This window comes from Pithys albifrons, chromosome 25 (assembly GCF_047495875.1).
Source record: "Pithys albifrons albifrons isolate INPA30051 chromosome 25, PitAlb_v1, whole genome shotgun sequence".
NCBI classification, from domain to species: Eukaryota; Metazoa; Chordata; class Aves; order Passeriformes; family Thamnophilidae; genus Pithys; species Pithys albifrons.
Window position 1 is genome coordinate 640,361 of NC_092482.1, and position 12,444 is coordinate 652,804.

Genomic DNA, 12,444 nt, shown 5'->3' on the forward strand with positions numbered 1-12,444 from the left:
ATGAACCCAGGCAGATGTTTTACTCGGGAGTGAACGAAACCCTTCTGAGCTGCTTTCTGCCACTCAGAGCAACAAGGAGAAAAAACCCCTAACACAGCACAGGAGGCACGTTCTGTGCTCCAAAGGCCCCTCCCTGCTCTTGGGATGTTGCAAATCCCCAGGACCCAGAAGCGCCTCGTAAAACTCCATCAGCAGACACGATCTGAGCAGATGCTGCATCCCTGTGAATTCCCGATCCTGACCTCAGCGGCTGCAGGGAGCTCAACACAAGGATCACTATTTATATCAGCAGGAACATCCAGGGATAAATAAAGTAATGTGAGTCAATACAAATTGGCTATAAAGCTGGGATTGTTATTTCCCAAGAGTGTGGTGCCCAAAGCCAAGCTCTGTCCCTGGCTCCATTCTGCTGGAAACCACTGGGAAGATCCTCTAGCCCTGGCTGTGGGTGTGGGTGCTGTGGCACATCCCCTGCCGGCCCTGCAGGAGCTGTGGGGGCTTTTCTGGATACGAGAGAGCCATGAGGGTGTGTGGTGGGAGAAGCTGGCAGGGTGTTTGTGTTCTCATTCGGGGAGAAGCACAAGGCCTCTCAGGTGGAATGAGGCTTCAGATGTGCTCGGTGCTGAGTGGAGCCAGGCTGGGCTTCTGGCAAAGCACCTGGGGCCAAGAGTGCTCCCATGGGGCTGGGCAGCTGAAGGCTTGACATGGTGCTTGTGTTTGCTTAGGGACAGTGGGAGCAGCAGTGGCACATTTGCATGTGCCTTGACCAGGATACCCCTGGCTGGGACTTGGAGCTGGGATCTGGGTGTGCTGCCCAGCACAGCCCCTAGGGGCTCATGACTCCTGTGCCTGCCCAGAGGGGTTGAAGGCGGCACAGCTGCTCTGGTGGACACAACTCCTTGTCACGTCAAAAGGCTGAGCAGTGGGGACTTGGCAAAAGGACAAAGTATGCAGACCCAGGTTGGTGCCATCACCTTATGCCCCAGGAGTACAAGGGGACCCTGTGCTGGGGCTGTTCAGTATGGCCGCTGTAGAGCTGGGGCTCAGACACAGTGCTGGTGCTGGTGGCTTCATTGGCAGGTTCAGGTTGAGGCCAGGGTGGTCCCTGGCCACATTTGTGTCCTTGGGCAGCATCTTTCCTCTGCATTCTCCTCTGACCCCTGCCCCGCTCCTGCTGTGGTGCTTGGGGCATGGATGAGCCCACAGAAGCCAGTGGTTCTCAGTGGGAGCTGGTGGTGTTCAGTGGGAGCTGGTGTTGTTTGGTGGGAGCTGGTGGTGCTCAGTGGGAATGTTAGCTGGAACGTGGTAGCTGACACTGCTGGGAAGGTTGGAGCCATTTTTCTTTTCCGAAAGAAAAGGTGGGTGTTTCTCTGAAAAACAAGTGCTGGCCCCACAGCCTGGCAGTGCAGGGATGCTGCCAGCAGCACGTTGCAATGTTTGTCGTCAGGCGTGGAGCAACATCTTGGCCATCTGTAGCTTCCTCTGGGTCTCTGCTGAACTCCAAATGCCTCTTCATTTATATGCCAGATAAGTGAGTAAAATTTCATAGCAAACAGGCACTTCATTAATCACCTGCTTTTACCATTCTGCTCACTCCTGGAAAGGAATCTGGGGTCTCGATAATGGCGCTGTTGTCCAGGCATGTGCCTCGAAGACTGATGCACCTGTCTCGGCAGCGAAATAGCTTTGCAGAGAAATACGATCGCTGAAAACCCCGGGCTCTCCTGACAGCAGGACTCAGATAAGATAATCTCCCTGTGCCACAGGGTAGGGAACAATACTTGCATTATAGATTAGAGCCACGCTCAGACAAAGAGGTTACTCTTATGTTTTCTCCCTTAATAAATGCATTTTGTTTAAAACAATTACAGATTTTGGAACCAGTTTGGTGCCTGGGCTGTGGAATGAGGCTGAGCCCTGGGGTGAGACAGAAGGCCAGGGGCTGGCACTGGCCACATGCTTAGCCCCATTGTGGTCCTGGGCAGGATGGAGGATGGACACTGCTCCTGGCAGGTCGCCGAAGTGGGTTTGTGTCTACCCAGCCCAGAGAGTGAGTTGTCATCGATGGGTTTAAGCAGGTGAAGTGCACAGCTGGGCAGCAGTGGGACAGCCCAGAGGGACTTTCAAGGGCACTGTGCCTCGGGCAAGCTGTGCCCGTGGCTGCAGGCCCTGTGTCCCTCCTGCCCTGGCCCCACATGGACTGCCAGTGTCCTGTGGGCCAGCATGCCTGGCCCTGCTCACGCCTTCAGCTTTGCACGGGGACATTCCAGCTCCCTGGTAAAGAACACGTGGAGAATGGTCACTTGTTTTGGTCACCTCTACCCTCCATTTTGGTGTTTTCTGCTCCTCCTGAGCTGCCCTGACACCGGAAGGTCAAGGGCAGTAACTGGGGCTCAAATAGAAACAGGTAATTTGCCATCTGTAACGCCAGTGTCTGTGTGGGTGGGGAGGGGACATGGAGACACACTGGGTCAGACAGGATCTCGTCACTTCTGCCAGACCACAGCCAACATTCAGACCCTGCAGGTTTGGTGTAGTTAGGGATGCTTTAAGCAGGACAGGAGCCAGTGTTGATGCAGTGTCTTGGCAGCCACAGCCCCTCACTCCTTCAGCCTCTCAGTGTGAGCTCTGTGGTGTTGGCAGTGGCTCCTCAGGAGCCTGGCAGGCATGGGGGTCACCAGGTCATGATGCCATGCTGGGGTGGCAATTGGGATGTGGCCCCGAGCCACCCTGTGCCCTCCCCTGCCTTGCAGATGGACCCAGTGCAGAAGGCAGTGATCAGCCACACCTTTGGCATGCCAGCCCCACTCAAGAAGAAGCAGTTCATCTCCTGCAACATCTGCCACCTACGCTTCAACTCTGCGGTAAGTGGGGCCAGAGGTGGGGCTGGGGCAAGTGGGGCACACAGGACCAGCACTGGGGCAGGGGAATCCCATGGGGATGTGTCAGACACATCCACTGGAGCTGCCAGTGCTTGGTGTTGGGCAGCATGGGGGGCTGTGGAAACTGCTCTTGCAGTTCCTGTGCCCTGTGCCCTGGCCAGGCTCTGCCACGCATCGAGGAGCCATCCCAGCCTGCCCATGCTGGATCTGCAGCACCTGGGGCTGGTGCTGCTCTGCCAGCAAAACTCAGCAGTTCTGGGCTTCATGATTGCACTCCACAGCCAAGCGACTCAGGAAGGGCATTGCTTCCCTCTTCCAGGCTGCATCCCAGCTGGAAGTGCTGTGCTGAGAGCAAAGTCCCACCGCATCTCCCAGTGCTCCCACGAGCATCCATGCTGCTGTCCCCACTCTGCCTGTCCCTGCCCACATCCCCTGGGTTCCCCCCCAGGAGTGTGTGCTGGTGCAGACCCTCACACCCTGTGGGTGTCCAGTTCAGTGTGGTGACCTACTTTGGCTGCACCCAGTGCTGTCCCAGCCCCGGGGGCCGGGAGAGTTTATTGTCTTCGTTAATGAGGCACCACGCTCGGACGGGCCCTTGGCTTTCCCACAGCCTGGCTGTCAGCCCTGGCCGCTGTTCCCAGCCCTAGGAAAGCCACGGGAGGAGGCAAGGGAAGGGATGGGATGCTTCCCCTGCCAAGCCCGGGAAGCCTTTGCTGGCCCTCGGGAACACTGTGCAAATTAATCTGTGCTGCTCAGGGGTACAGTGTCTAATTCATGCTGGGGTTCCTTTCCATAAATTGCTGAACTGGAGCAGCTTTGGGGGACAATACAGCATTGTCCCCACTGGGAGGACACCAAAGCTCGGGGGATTTTCTTTTGTGGCTGTTTTTATCAGTTTGGTGCAGACATGAACCCATCAAAGCTGTGCTTCATTATCCAGTGTTTGCTGGGAGAGGGAGCCGAGGGACGTGATCCGTGTGTTGGACACCCCTTAGGATACAGTGGGAGATGTTATTTCCACTGATGAACCTCTTTATTTCATTTTTACAGCAACAATTCATTGTATGTTTCTGGAGTCATAAATTTTTCCTGAAAGCTGCTTTTAGGAGTGACTTGATGCATTTAATCAGAGCAGGGTCCTTATCTTGGTCATGCAATGTGTTGTTTTAGAGAGTGACACCTTGGCCCCAATATGTCGGTGTCAGAGCAGGCTGGGGGGAGGAGGGATGTGGCTCTGTGTTACACTCTCCTATGAACACCCTGTCAGTATTATCCACCACTCCCAACACCCCTGTGTGTTACAGCCTGCTCCGAAACCCTCTGTGTTACTCCCTGCTCCAAACACCCTCTCTGTGTTACACCATGCTTACAACAGCCCCTGGATGTCACCAGAGGAGGTGGCTGTACTGAGTGGCCACATCCCAGGGCCACCCTTGCCAACCACCCTCTCTGTGTCCATCCTTCTGTCTGGCTGCCACACCAACGTGGTCATCCTGGTCTTCTCCCCCAGAACCAGGCAGAAGCCCACTACAAAGGCCACAAGCATGCACGGAGGCTGAAGGCCATTGAGGCCATGAAGAACAAGCAGAAGGTGGCGGGGGCTGCAGCAGGGACCCCTGGCCAGGACAGTGCAGCTGACCTGTCCCCCAGCCCTGAGGGCAGTGGGGAGCCTGGCAGCACAGGTATGGGGAGCAGGGGATGGGGCTGAGCAGGCTGCAGTCTGCCAGTGTTTGCAAATGAGCCTCTGTGCTCCTCTGGTGTGATGGGCTGGGGCAGCAGCATGGGAAGGGATGGGAATCCAGCCCAGGAACCTGAGCAATGTCCCAGAGCCACTCCTGTGGCTGCAAGGGCTCAGTCAGTGTTTTCCCTGTGGTTTGGTGTCTCTGAGAGGCGTTCTGTATGGATGTGGGAGAGGAAGTGATCTCTGCCTCTGGCAGGCAGGGATGGCGCAGGTGGGAGTCAGATCCCCCCCAAGCCGTGGCAGAACTGAAGCTCACCTGAGGTTTTGTGCTGAGTCTGCCACATGCTGCAGACAAAAGCTGTAATAGGAGAGACCTTGGGAAGAGCCATCCTTGGCCGGGATGGGTGCATGGAGACAGTGCCTGAGACGGTCTTGGGGAGGATGGCGGGTGCTCCCTGAAATCTCAAAAACCTTTTCAGGCACAGAGAATTTTCTGCCCATTTCTTTCTTTTTCCCTTTCCCCCTCTCCTTCCCCTCCCTCCAGCTGACTCCAGCAGCCCAGAGGAGCTGGAGGGTGAGGGCAGCAGCCTGGGGCTGGCGCCCGGCACGGAGGAATCACCTGTGGAGCTGCCGGGCAGTGCTGCCCCACTGGGCTCCCCACCGGCCTCTGAGCTCTCGGAGGGCACCTCGGATGCCATCAGCGTGGCCTCCCTGTCCACCCAGGCAGTCGAGGCACAGGCAGCTGAGTCGAGTGGCAGCATCAGCTCAGCCCCTGACAGTGAGAAGGAGGGGAAGAAGAGCAAACAGCACCTGTACTGTCCCACTTGCAAAGTGACTGTCAACTCCCTGTCCCAGCTGGAGGCTCACAACACTGGTAAGGGCATCACTGTGGGCTGGGGGTGGCCCCACCTGCTCTGTTCTTGGGGCTTCAAGCAAAACCTGGCCATGCCCCATCCCCAGACGGCCTCGGGAGACGCAGGGAGCATTAATGAGTGTTGCTGTAATTAAATATGGTTCAGTAAGGTGGCTTTCACAGATAAGCCCTGGCTTTACCTGGGCTGCTGCTTCTGTGGTGAATTTTCACAAGGTCAGACACTCTCATTGTTCATGTCTCAGTTAAGGACATTTCCAGCTACATTTAATCAAGTGATTGAGGCTACTTTATGTTCTATTTGGCTTGAAGCTGATAGCCAGGGCCTCTTCCAGACCCAGGATAATCCTTCCCAAAGCAGCTCGGTGGTTTGGGTTCGTCATCCTATAGGGAAGTGCCTCAGGAATCCAACAAGCTTTGGAGCCCTGCAGGCAGTGAAGGCTTCTGGGCTGTACAGGGCAGCCCCTCGGGGAGGTCCATGCCAGCAGTATCTGTGGGTCCTACAGTGCCAGCTCCTGACTCATCCCTTTCTCTGGAGAATGCTAGAAAGCGATTGGCACCCCAGTTTTAAATGGAAGTCCTTCTCTCCCCCAGTTCAGCACAAACGGGGAACCAGTTCCCCCCACCCCAGCTGCCCACCAGGGTGGCAGCAGCTGCCGTGTGCAGGGTTGGCTCAGGACACCACTGTGGCTTAGCTGCAGACGTGTCCTTTTGCTTTTGTCAGCTCCAGTTACGAATTCAGGAGCTGATTTGGGGAAAAAGAACAAACAAACAAACATTTGCAGGCTGAGGCAGCTCTGCAGCCGTCACACAGCTCCTTGCTTCACGCCTTAAAAAATAGAATGAATTAGCAGGGGCTTGAATTACTTGCTCCCCCCAGGCCCCGCCGTGCTGGCGCTGGCAGGGGCAGGACAGAGCACCCTGTCCCCAGGTGTGTGGGGATTTCGGGCTCTGCCGTCCCTGCCCGCTGTGACCCAGCTGAGCTATTCCTGGCTCTGCAGCGGCTCTGCTCTGACCTTGGGCACGGCTCAGATGCTGCAGCACAGTCCCACAGCCTGTGCTAATGCCCGGGGACAGGCGACAGGCTCCAAATACACTCAAAATAGCAGCTTCTCCCAAGGTCTGCCACACGAAGGGGGGCTCTCTGGGAAGCTGAGCATCTCTGGTCTGCCTGTGACATGAGGCTCGGCAGGGTCTGGGAATGGGCTGTGCGGTGCCAACAAGAGTCCAGGCTCCCAGGCAGCTCCCTGTCCCCCTCTGCCTGCCAGTGCTGCCGGGCACAGGTTGGTGGGGTTCCCCGGTGCTGTGGGAGGGCACCGTCCCTGCTGCCACGGCACCGGCACAGGGCTGGGCTGGCCTTGCTGAGTGTCCCCTCTCACCAGGCGCCAAGCACAAGTCGATGCTGGAAGGTCACGGTGCCCAGCTGCGGCGAGGCCGGGGCAAGCTGCTCTCCCGGGCAGGGCACAAGTCCAAGCGGATCGGGAACAAGGGCAGCATCAACATCCAGAACAAGGCATTTCACTGCCAAGTGTGTGAGATCTACGTGAACTCGGAGACCCAGCTCAAGCAGGTGATGATGCCCTGGGAGCGAAGGGGCACAGGGCGTGGGTGGGCAGGGGCTTGGGATAGGTACCAGGTGGCCCAAACTACACAGTGCAGTGGGTCTGCCCTCACTGTCCTGGCTCTCAGTGATCCAGTTGTTTTCCTCCCCAGCACATCAGCAGCCGGAGGCACAAAGACAGGCTGGCAGGGAAGCCACCCAAGCCCAAGTACAGCCCCTACAACAAGCTGCAGAAGAATGCTGCCCTCGCAGTGAGTATTCTCCAGGTACCTGTCTCCCTGCACAGCACCCACTCAGTTTGCTCTTGCTCACTGTCAGCCATCCCTGCAGTGAGTCACAGGAGCTGCTTCTCAAACCTCAGTTCACATCACCACACCTAAGCTGCTCCCCTCGTGGAAGGTGGACTGGGGAGGGGAGTGGGAGGGATGCAAGTCTTTATTCCTGGAAGGCCAGCCTAGGGATAACTTGGGAGTGCTCTGGCAGCAGCCTTCACACCAGCAGCTTGTGATTCCTCCTGCTATTGTATGATCTCATGGAGTCTCCTCCTCCCTCCCTGCAGTCCAAGCTGGCTTTGCAGAAGCACCTCACCAAAACCCTGGCGACCCGCTTCCTGCCGAGCCCGCTCACCGCTGCCGCCGTCTGCGCCATGCCTGGCCCCCTCGCCCTGCGACCAGCCACTGCTGCCACCCTCTTCCAAGCCCCGATCCTCGGACCAGCCCTTTTCCGAACGCCACCAGCCCACGTCCGCACCACGCCGGGCCCCATCGTCTTCGCGCCCTACTAGAGCTGCTGGGCCACGGAGGGTCTGGGCTGTGCCACGGGGGCTGTGCAGGGCAGGGCAGCGCTCCTGGCACCTGCTCTGCTGGCTGGTGGGAACCGTAGGCAGATATCAAACCCAGATTCCCTTTGCTTGGAGCGGGCTCCCGCTGGAGTGAGGTGCCCTGGCAGAGCCCAGCCAGCCCTGCCACGCATCCCTGCCACTCCCCCAGCCTGGGCACAGAGGAGCCCATCGCAGCTGGGCGATGCGTGGAAGAGGATGGTGCCTGAGTCAGCAGGACCTTCTTGTGGCCAGGGCCTGCCTGTCCTTGGTGTGCTGGCTGCTGCTTCATCAAGCTCTCAGTTACCAGACTGGAAGGAGAGGAGCTGGCTGGTCCCTGGGAGAAGGAGCATCCCTCTGGCCCCTGCCAGCCCAGTGGGAAGGGAACTGGGAGGGGAGTCTCAGCCCAGCTCTTGCTGGGAGAAACACCCCCAACACAAATGGGAAGCTGGCAGTTCCCCTCTCAGCCCGGGCTGGCTGTGCCCTTGCCAGCCCTGCACTTGCCTGTGCTGGCCGGGGGTTTCTGTGCTTCCCGCCAGCCCCTCAGTTCCCGCAATTCCCTACATCCCACCAGCCAAAGAGCCCCCGTGGCGCCGGGCACTGGGCACACTGACCGTGTTCTCACTCCAAGAGCAATAGCGACCCCCCAGCCAGCGCCTCCCCCTCCAAAGCACACGGGCCCGCTCTGGCCCCAGAAGCACAACGGGCATATCGCTGAGCTGGGCCCCCTCCCGCCCTGTGCTGGCTCCCTGAGGTGACCCTGTGCTTGGCACCTGTCCTTGCCTCTGTCCCACCGTGGGGACAGCCCTGCCCCTACCTCCCGGGAGATGCTGTGAGGCTGAGTGAATGTCCCTAAAGCACTTTCGGTTCTCCAGTGACAGGTCACACTGCTGCTCGCCCGCCATGCCCGACCCTCCAACCCCATCCCTGTTAGGAGCTTCCAGGGAGTTACTGATGATTCCCAAAATCAAGGTGTCCCCAGCAGCCTGGACAATCAGGTACGAAGGAGCAGGTGGCACCTGCAGCCTGTGGAGTGCTGGGCTGCAGAGGGACCCTGAGGCTGTAGCTCTGCATTTCACTGTGCTCAGACAGCCCAGCCGTGCCCCGGTGTGGGATTGTGACCATGGCACTCGGGGTGCCCAGTGCCCTGCTGTACATGGAGACACGCAGGAGAGCTGCATCCCCACGGACCTGTCGCTGGAGGAACACCCCACCCCGATCTATGCAATCAGGGGGCAGCTCGCCCGCCGTGTCAGCCACCTGCGCTTCCCCTCGGTGCTGATGTGTCTGTGTAGCTGAGAGCAGTGGTGGGAGCAGAACCAACGAGACACTGAGCTCTGTCACGTCCCCGGCCCAAGGTGCTGGCTCAGAGCTCTGCCGTGGGCCACATTCCCTCCAGTGCTCGGGAAGAGGCAGGTTGGTGTGTGCACCTGGGAATCCACACGCACAAGCACACATATCTGACGTCTTGGCCATAAGCAGCATCTGGATTTCAGGAGGAATTTGTCCAGCACGTTCTGCTGATGCTCAGGACAGGTCCTGGCATGGGGAGGTGAACAGGAACCAGCCAGTGACCACGGAGCCACCGCTGCACTCCTGCCACAGAGACAGGAGAGAGAAGGGATCCCTGGGAATGGATTCACCTGCTCAGGGCATCTCTGCCCCAGGGAAGGAGGAGAGTGGAGATGAGGCACTGGGTGCAGTGGCCGTGGGGAGAGACAACAGAAAGGTCTTGCAGAAGTGGTGGGAGATGTGGCTCAGAGTGAGCTGAGGGGAGGAAGGCTCTGCCAGGGACAGGGAGATGGTCCTGCAGCCCAGGGGATAGGAGCCTGTGCTGGCAGGGCCCCGGGTGGCAGCAGGGACGTGTTCCCCAGTCCCTGGTGCCACAGTGCCAACCAGCCCATGGCCAGCATGGCTCCTCCAGCTGCCCCTGTCCAGCTCACTGTGCCCTTCCCAGGCCCTTGGGGTCACCCCCAGCCTGGCAGCAGCAGCAGGACAAGTCCTCTCCTGCACTGTGTTCCTCCTGTGCTGTGCCCAGCGCCTCAGGAGCGTGGGGAGCCGGGAGCAGCCGGGCTGCAGCCTCCAGAGCCACATGGCACTGGTGGGCCTGTGCCCCTCCAGTTTGTTGCAAAGTCTGGAGTGCTGGAGCTGCCGCTGCTCCGTTGCCCCTCACCAGTGGAGTCCTGAGACACTCCTGTACTTGGCACTTTAACCCTGTGAAAGCCATTCCTTCTAGTAACAATAATACTGCAATGAGCTGTGTAAGAACCCCCATTACAGCATCCCCTCTGCCAAATCCCCCTCCTGCTTCCCAAAGCATTTACTGCCTTTGACGTAGCACATGCTGTACTAGGGATAGTCCATAGCGCTTGGTAACGTGTGCCCCTCTGTAAATAACCTTGGAGTGATGTGAAGTTTGATTAAAAGAAAAACCAAACAAAAAAACCCAACCCCAGATGGAATCTCCAGACTAGGGACTTGGCCAGTACCCTCCTGTAATGTTCATTGTATATTTTTTTGATGTACTATAACTGTTGGGAAAAAAAAAGGAAAATATTTTGATAATTGAATCTCATCGCTTTACTGTGTTACTCAGTAAATAAAAGGAACAACTACAAACACTCCAGGGATTTCTGCAATTTCTTTTCCTACATCCAGGCTACCTGAAGGGAACTGGTGTTGTTGGGCAGGATTGGGACACTTCTGCCTTGTCCTGTGGTGGTTCTGAGAGGAGGCAGCACTGTGACAGGTGGGCAGAAGAGCTGCCATGAAGCATCCTGGTGTGCAAGGTAACCACAGTCCCAGCTGCTCCAAGGATCCAGGTGTTAAGGCTAAGCACAGTCCCAGTTGCTCCAAGGTCATGGCTGAGTCTGCACTCAGGAAGAGGATGGCTGGAGTGGTGATTTGGGCACCCTGCCCTCAGGAACAGCACCTGCCTTACTCTAGGCTCTCTGTGGGACAGGATGCCTTGATATTCCGGTGTGTAAAGCAGCAGTGGGCACTGCCAGGTAAGGGGCTGCAGTGCAGAGCCAGCTGGGGCAGAGCAGAACTGCTCAGCTGGAAGCAGGGCCAACAAATGGGCTCTTCCCACATGGTATCAGGAAATGGAGGCCCAGCCACAGAGCTAATCCCCACGTGCTGCCCAGCCTATTCTGTGCCTCTGCTCCTCTCTCCCAGCCTGCACCCAAGAGCAGAGGGGGGCACTGGGTGAGTCCTGACCTTCCTGTAGCACCTCCAACAGCTGCAGAGGCCAGGCAGAGAGAAGGGTGGTCCCTGCCCCACTGCCTCTCATCCTCAAGGACCACTCCCAGCCCCGGGATGACTGTTCCTCCTGCCACCTGCTTCCCACAGGCTCCGTGACACCAGAGAGCTCAGCAGGAGGTGTGTGCAAGGGAAGCAGGGAGGTGAGGAGGAGGAGGTGGCAATGGAAGGGAAAGGGAAGAAGGCTCAGCCATCCAGGGACCCGCTGCCCTTGTTCTTGCGGCTCAGGGGGAAGGCAGACTTGCTCTGTGGCTGTGTCATCTTGCTGGCCAGGTAGATGAAGGGCTCGATCAGCGTGCGCCGGTCGGCCACGGACACCTCCCACAGCTTCACCTTCTCGCCCTTGGCCCAGTGCTGGGCAGCGTCGTGGTCCACCCGCCGCTGCTCCTGCAGGTCACACTTGTTGCCCAAAACCACGATGGTGACCTGTTCCAAGAGGGTGAGAAGGGCCCCTGAGGGTCCCAGCTGTGGAGCTGCAGGGCTGGCTGGCACTGCCATGGACACTCTCGGGGCTGAGCCCCACAGACTCCCCTCTGTGTTGAGACATTTTGAAACCCCAGGGTCCCAGCACTCCCTTCCCTCCTCTTGTGGTCTCTGTCTCAAACCAGCCCCAAAGTGGAAGGGGCTGTTGAGCTCCCACACGCTCAGAGAGCATCCCAGGACAGGGCTCGTGACAGCTGAGTCTCACAGAGCAGGGACCCATCAGCGTCTTGTGACAAGCTGGAGAAAAGGTAAGAATCTGCCAAGGGGAGCAGGTCCTGCTCCGCAGCCCCCACCCCAAGGGGACTCACCTCCTTCTTGTCCTTGCACTTGTCGATCTCCTTCTTGAGCAGCTCCACACGCTTGAAGGACTCCCTGCTGTCGGTGCTGTAGACGAGCACGTAGCCGTCGGTGCAGGAGAAGCAGTGCTTGGGCAGCTCCAGCCCGTCCCGCAGCCCCCGCGTGTCGTAGAAGCGAACCTGCTCCCGCACGCCGCGGTCCGTCTCGATGGAGCCCACGTAGATGTCCTCCTGGGTCTCGATCATCTCCGAGCCTGGCAGGGGGTGCGCAGGGGGCGGGTGAGGGCCCTGCCGGGGGTCTGGCCCTGGCACAGCCCGGGGCGCTGTCCCGGCGGGCGGGCCGTGCCCACCCAAACACCGGGGTGTGTGGGGGCGACCGGGGCCAGCCACGCGCGGGGCCTGCCGTGCCCGCGGCGCACGGGGAGCGGCGGGGCAGCCCCGCACTCACCGACCACGTGGTTGCCGTAGAGCAGCTGCTCCAGGATGGCCGTTTTCCCGACCGCGGCCTGCCCGCACACCACCACCTTGCAGCTCTTGCCCATGGCGGCTCCCCGGGCCCGCCGCCGCAGCGCCCCCTGCCGGCCCGGCGGAC

At 58.8% G+C, this 12,444-nt stretch overlaps 2 protein-coding genes across 8 annotated transcripts in view; one reads left to right on the forward strand and one right to left on the reverse strand.

The window, feature by feature from the left end:
* Nucleotides 1–10,431, forward strand: part of ZNF385C (zinc finger protein 385C) — a 55,091-nt gene extending 44,660 nt beyond the window's left edge. For 2 of the 3 annotated variants that reach the window (XM_071577200.1, XM_071577202.1), the window contains 6 exons: nucleotides 2,754–2,864; nucleotides 4,393–4,564; nucleotides 5,108–5,437; nucleotides 6,817–7,004; nucleotides 7,148–7,261; nucleotides 7,555–10,431. In XM_071577200.1, the coding sequence (XP_071433301.1) occupies nucleotides 2,754–2,864; nucleotides 4,393–4,564; nucleotides 5,108–5,437; nucleotides 6,817–7,004; nucleotides 7,148–7,261; nucleotides 7,555–7,779 (1,140 nt within the window). In that variant the 3' untranslated portion in view covers nucleotides 7,780–10,431. The remainder of the gene's footprint in view (nucleotides 1–2,753; nucleotides 2,865–4,392; nucleotides 4,565–5,107; nucleotides 5,438–6,816; nucleotides 7,005–7,147; nucleotides 7,262–7,554) is intronic. The other variant, XM_071577201.1, reaches the window with a different exon arrangement.
* Nucleotides 10,432–10,440: 9 nt separating this feature from the next.
* Nucleotides 10,441–12,435, reverse strand: NKIRAS2 (NFKB inhibitor interacting Ras like 2). 5 transcript variants are annotated; one of them, XM_071577208.1, is made up of 4 exons: nucleotides 12,301–12,435; nucleotides 12,033–12,106; nucleotides 11,865–11,940; nucleotides 10,441–11,460 (listed from the first exon to the last, which is right to left on the reverse strand). In XM_071577208.1, the coding sequence occupies exons 1-4, from the start codon at nucleotides 12,392–12,394 to the stop codon at nucleotides 10,937–10,939; spliced, it is 768 nt and encodes a 255-aa protein (XP_071433309.1). In that variant the 5' UTR covers nucleotides 12,395–12,435; the 3' UTR covers nucleotides 10,441–10,936. The 5 variants fall into 5 exon arrangements, with proteins under 5 accessions (XP_071433309.1, XP_071433312.1, XP_071433311.1 ...); XM_071577211.1 differs by having other exon boundaries at nucleotides 11,168–11,525; XM_071577212.1 differs by having other exon boundaries at nucleotides 11,310–11,499; nucleotides 11,865–11,931; nucleotides 12,029–12,106.
* Nucleotides 12,436–12,444: the final 9 nt, after the last annotated feature.

What these genes read in the sequence shown, in the direction of transcription:
- NKIRAS2 (XM_071577208.1), bottom strand. Translation starts at nt 12,394, where the DNA reads ATGGGCAAGAGCTGCAAGGTGGTGGTGTGCGGGCAGGCCGCGGTCGGG. An exon ending in CTACGGCAACCACGTGGTCG is followed by an intron (nt 12,107 to 12,300) that starts GTGAGTGCGGGG and finishes ACCCCCTGCCAG; the next exon opens with GCTCGGAGATGATCGAGACC. An exon ending in AGTGCAAGGACAAGAAGGAG is followed by an intron (nt 11,461 to 11,864) that starts GTGAGTCCCCTT and finishes TGTGACCTGCAG; the next exon opens with GAGCAGCGGCGGGTGGACCA.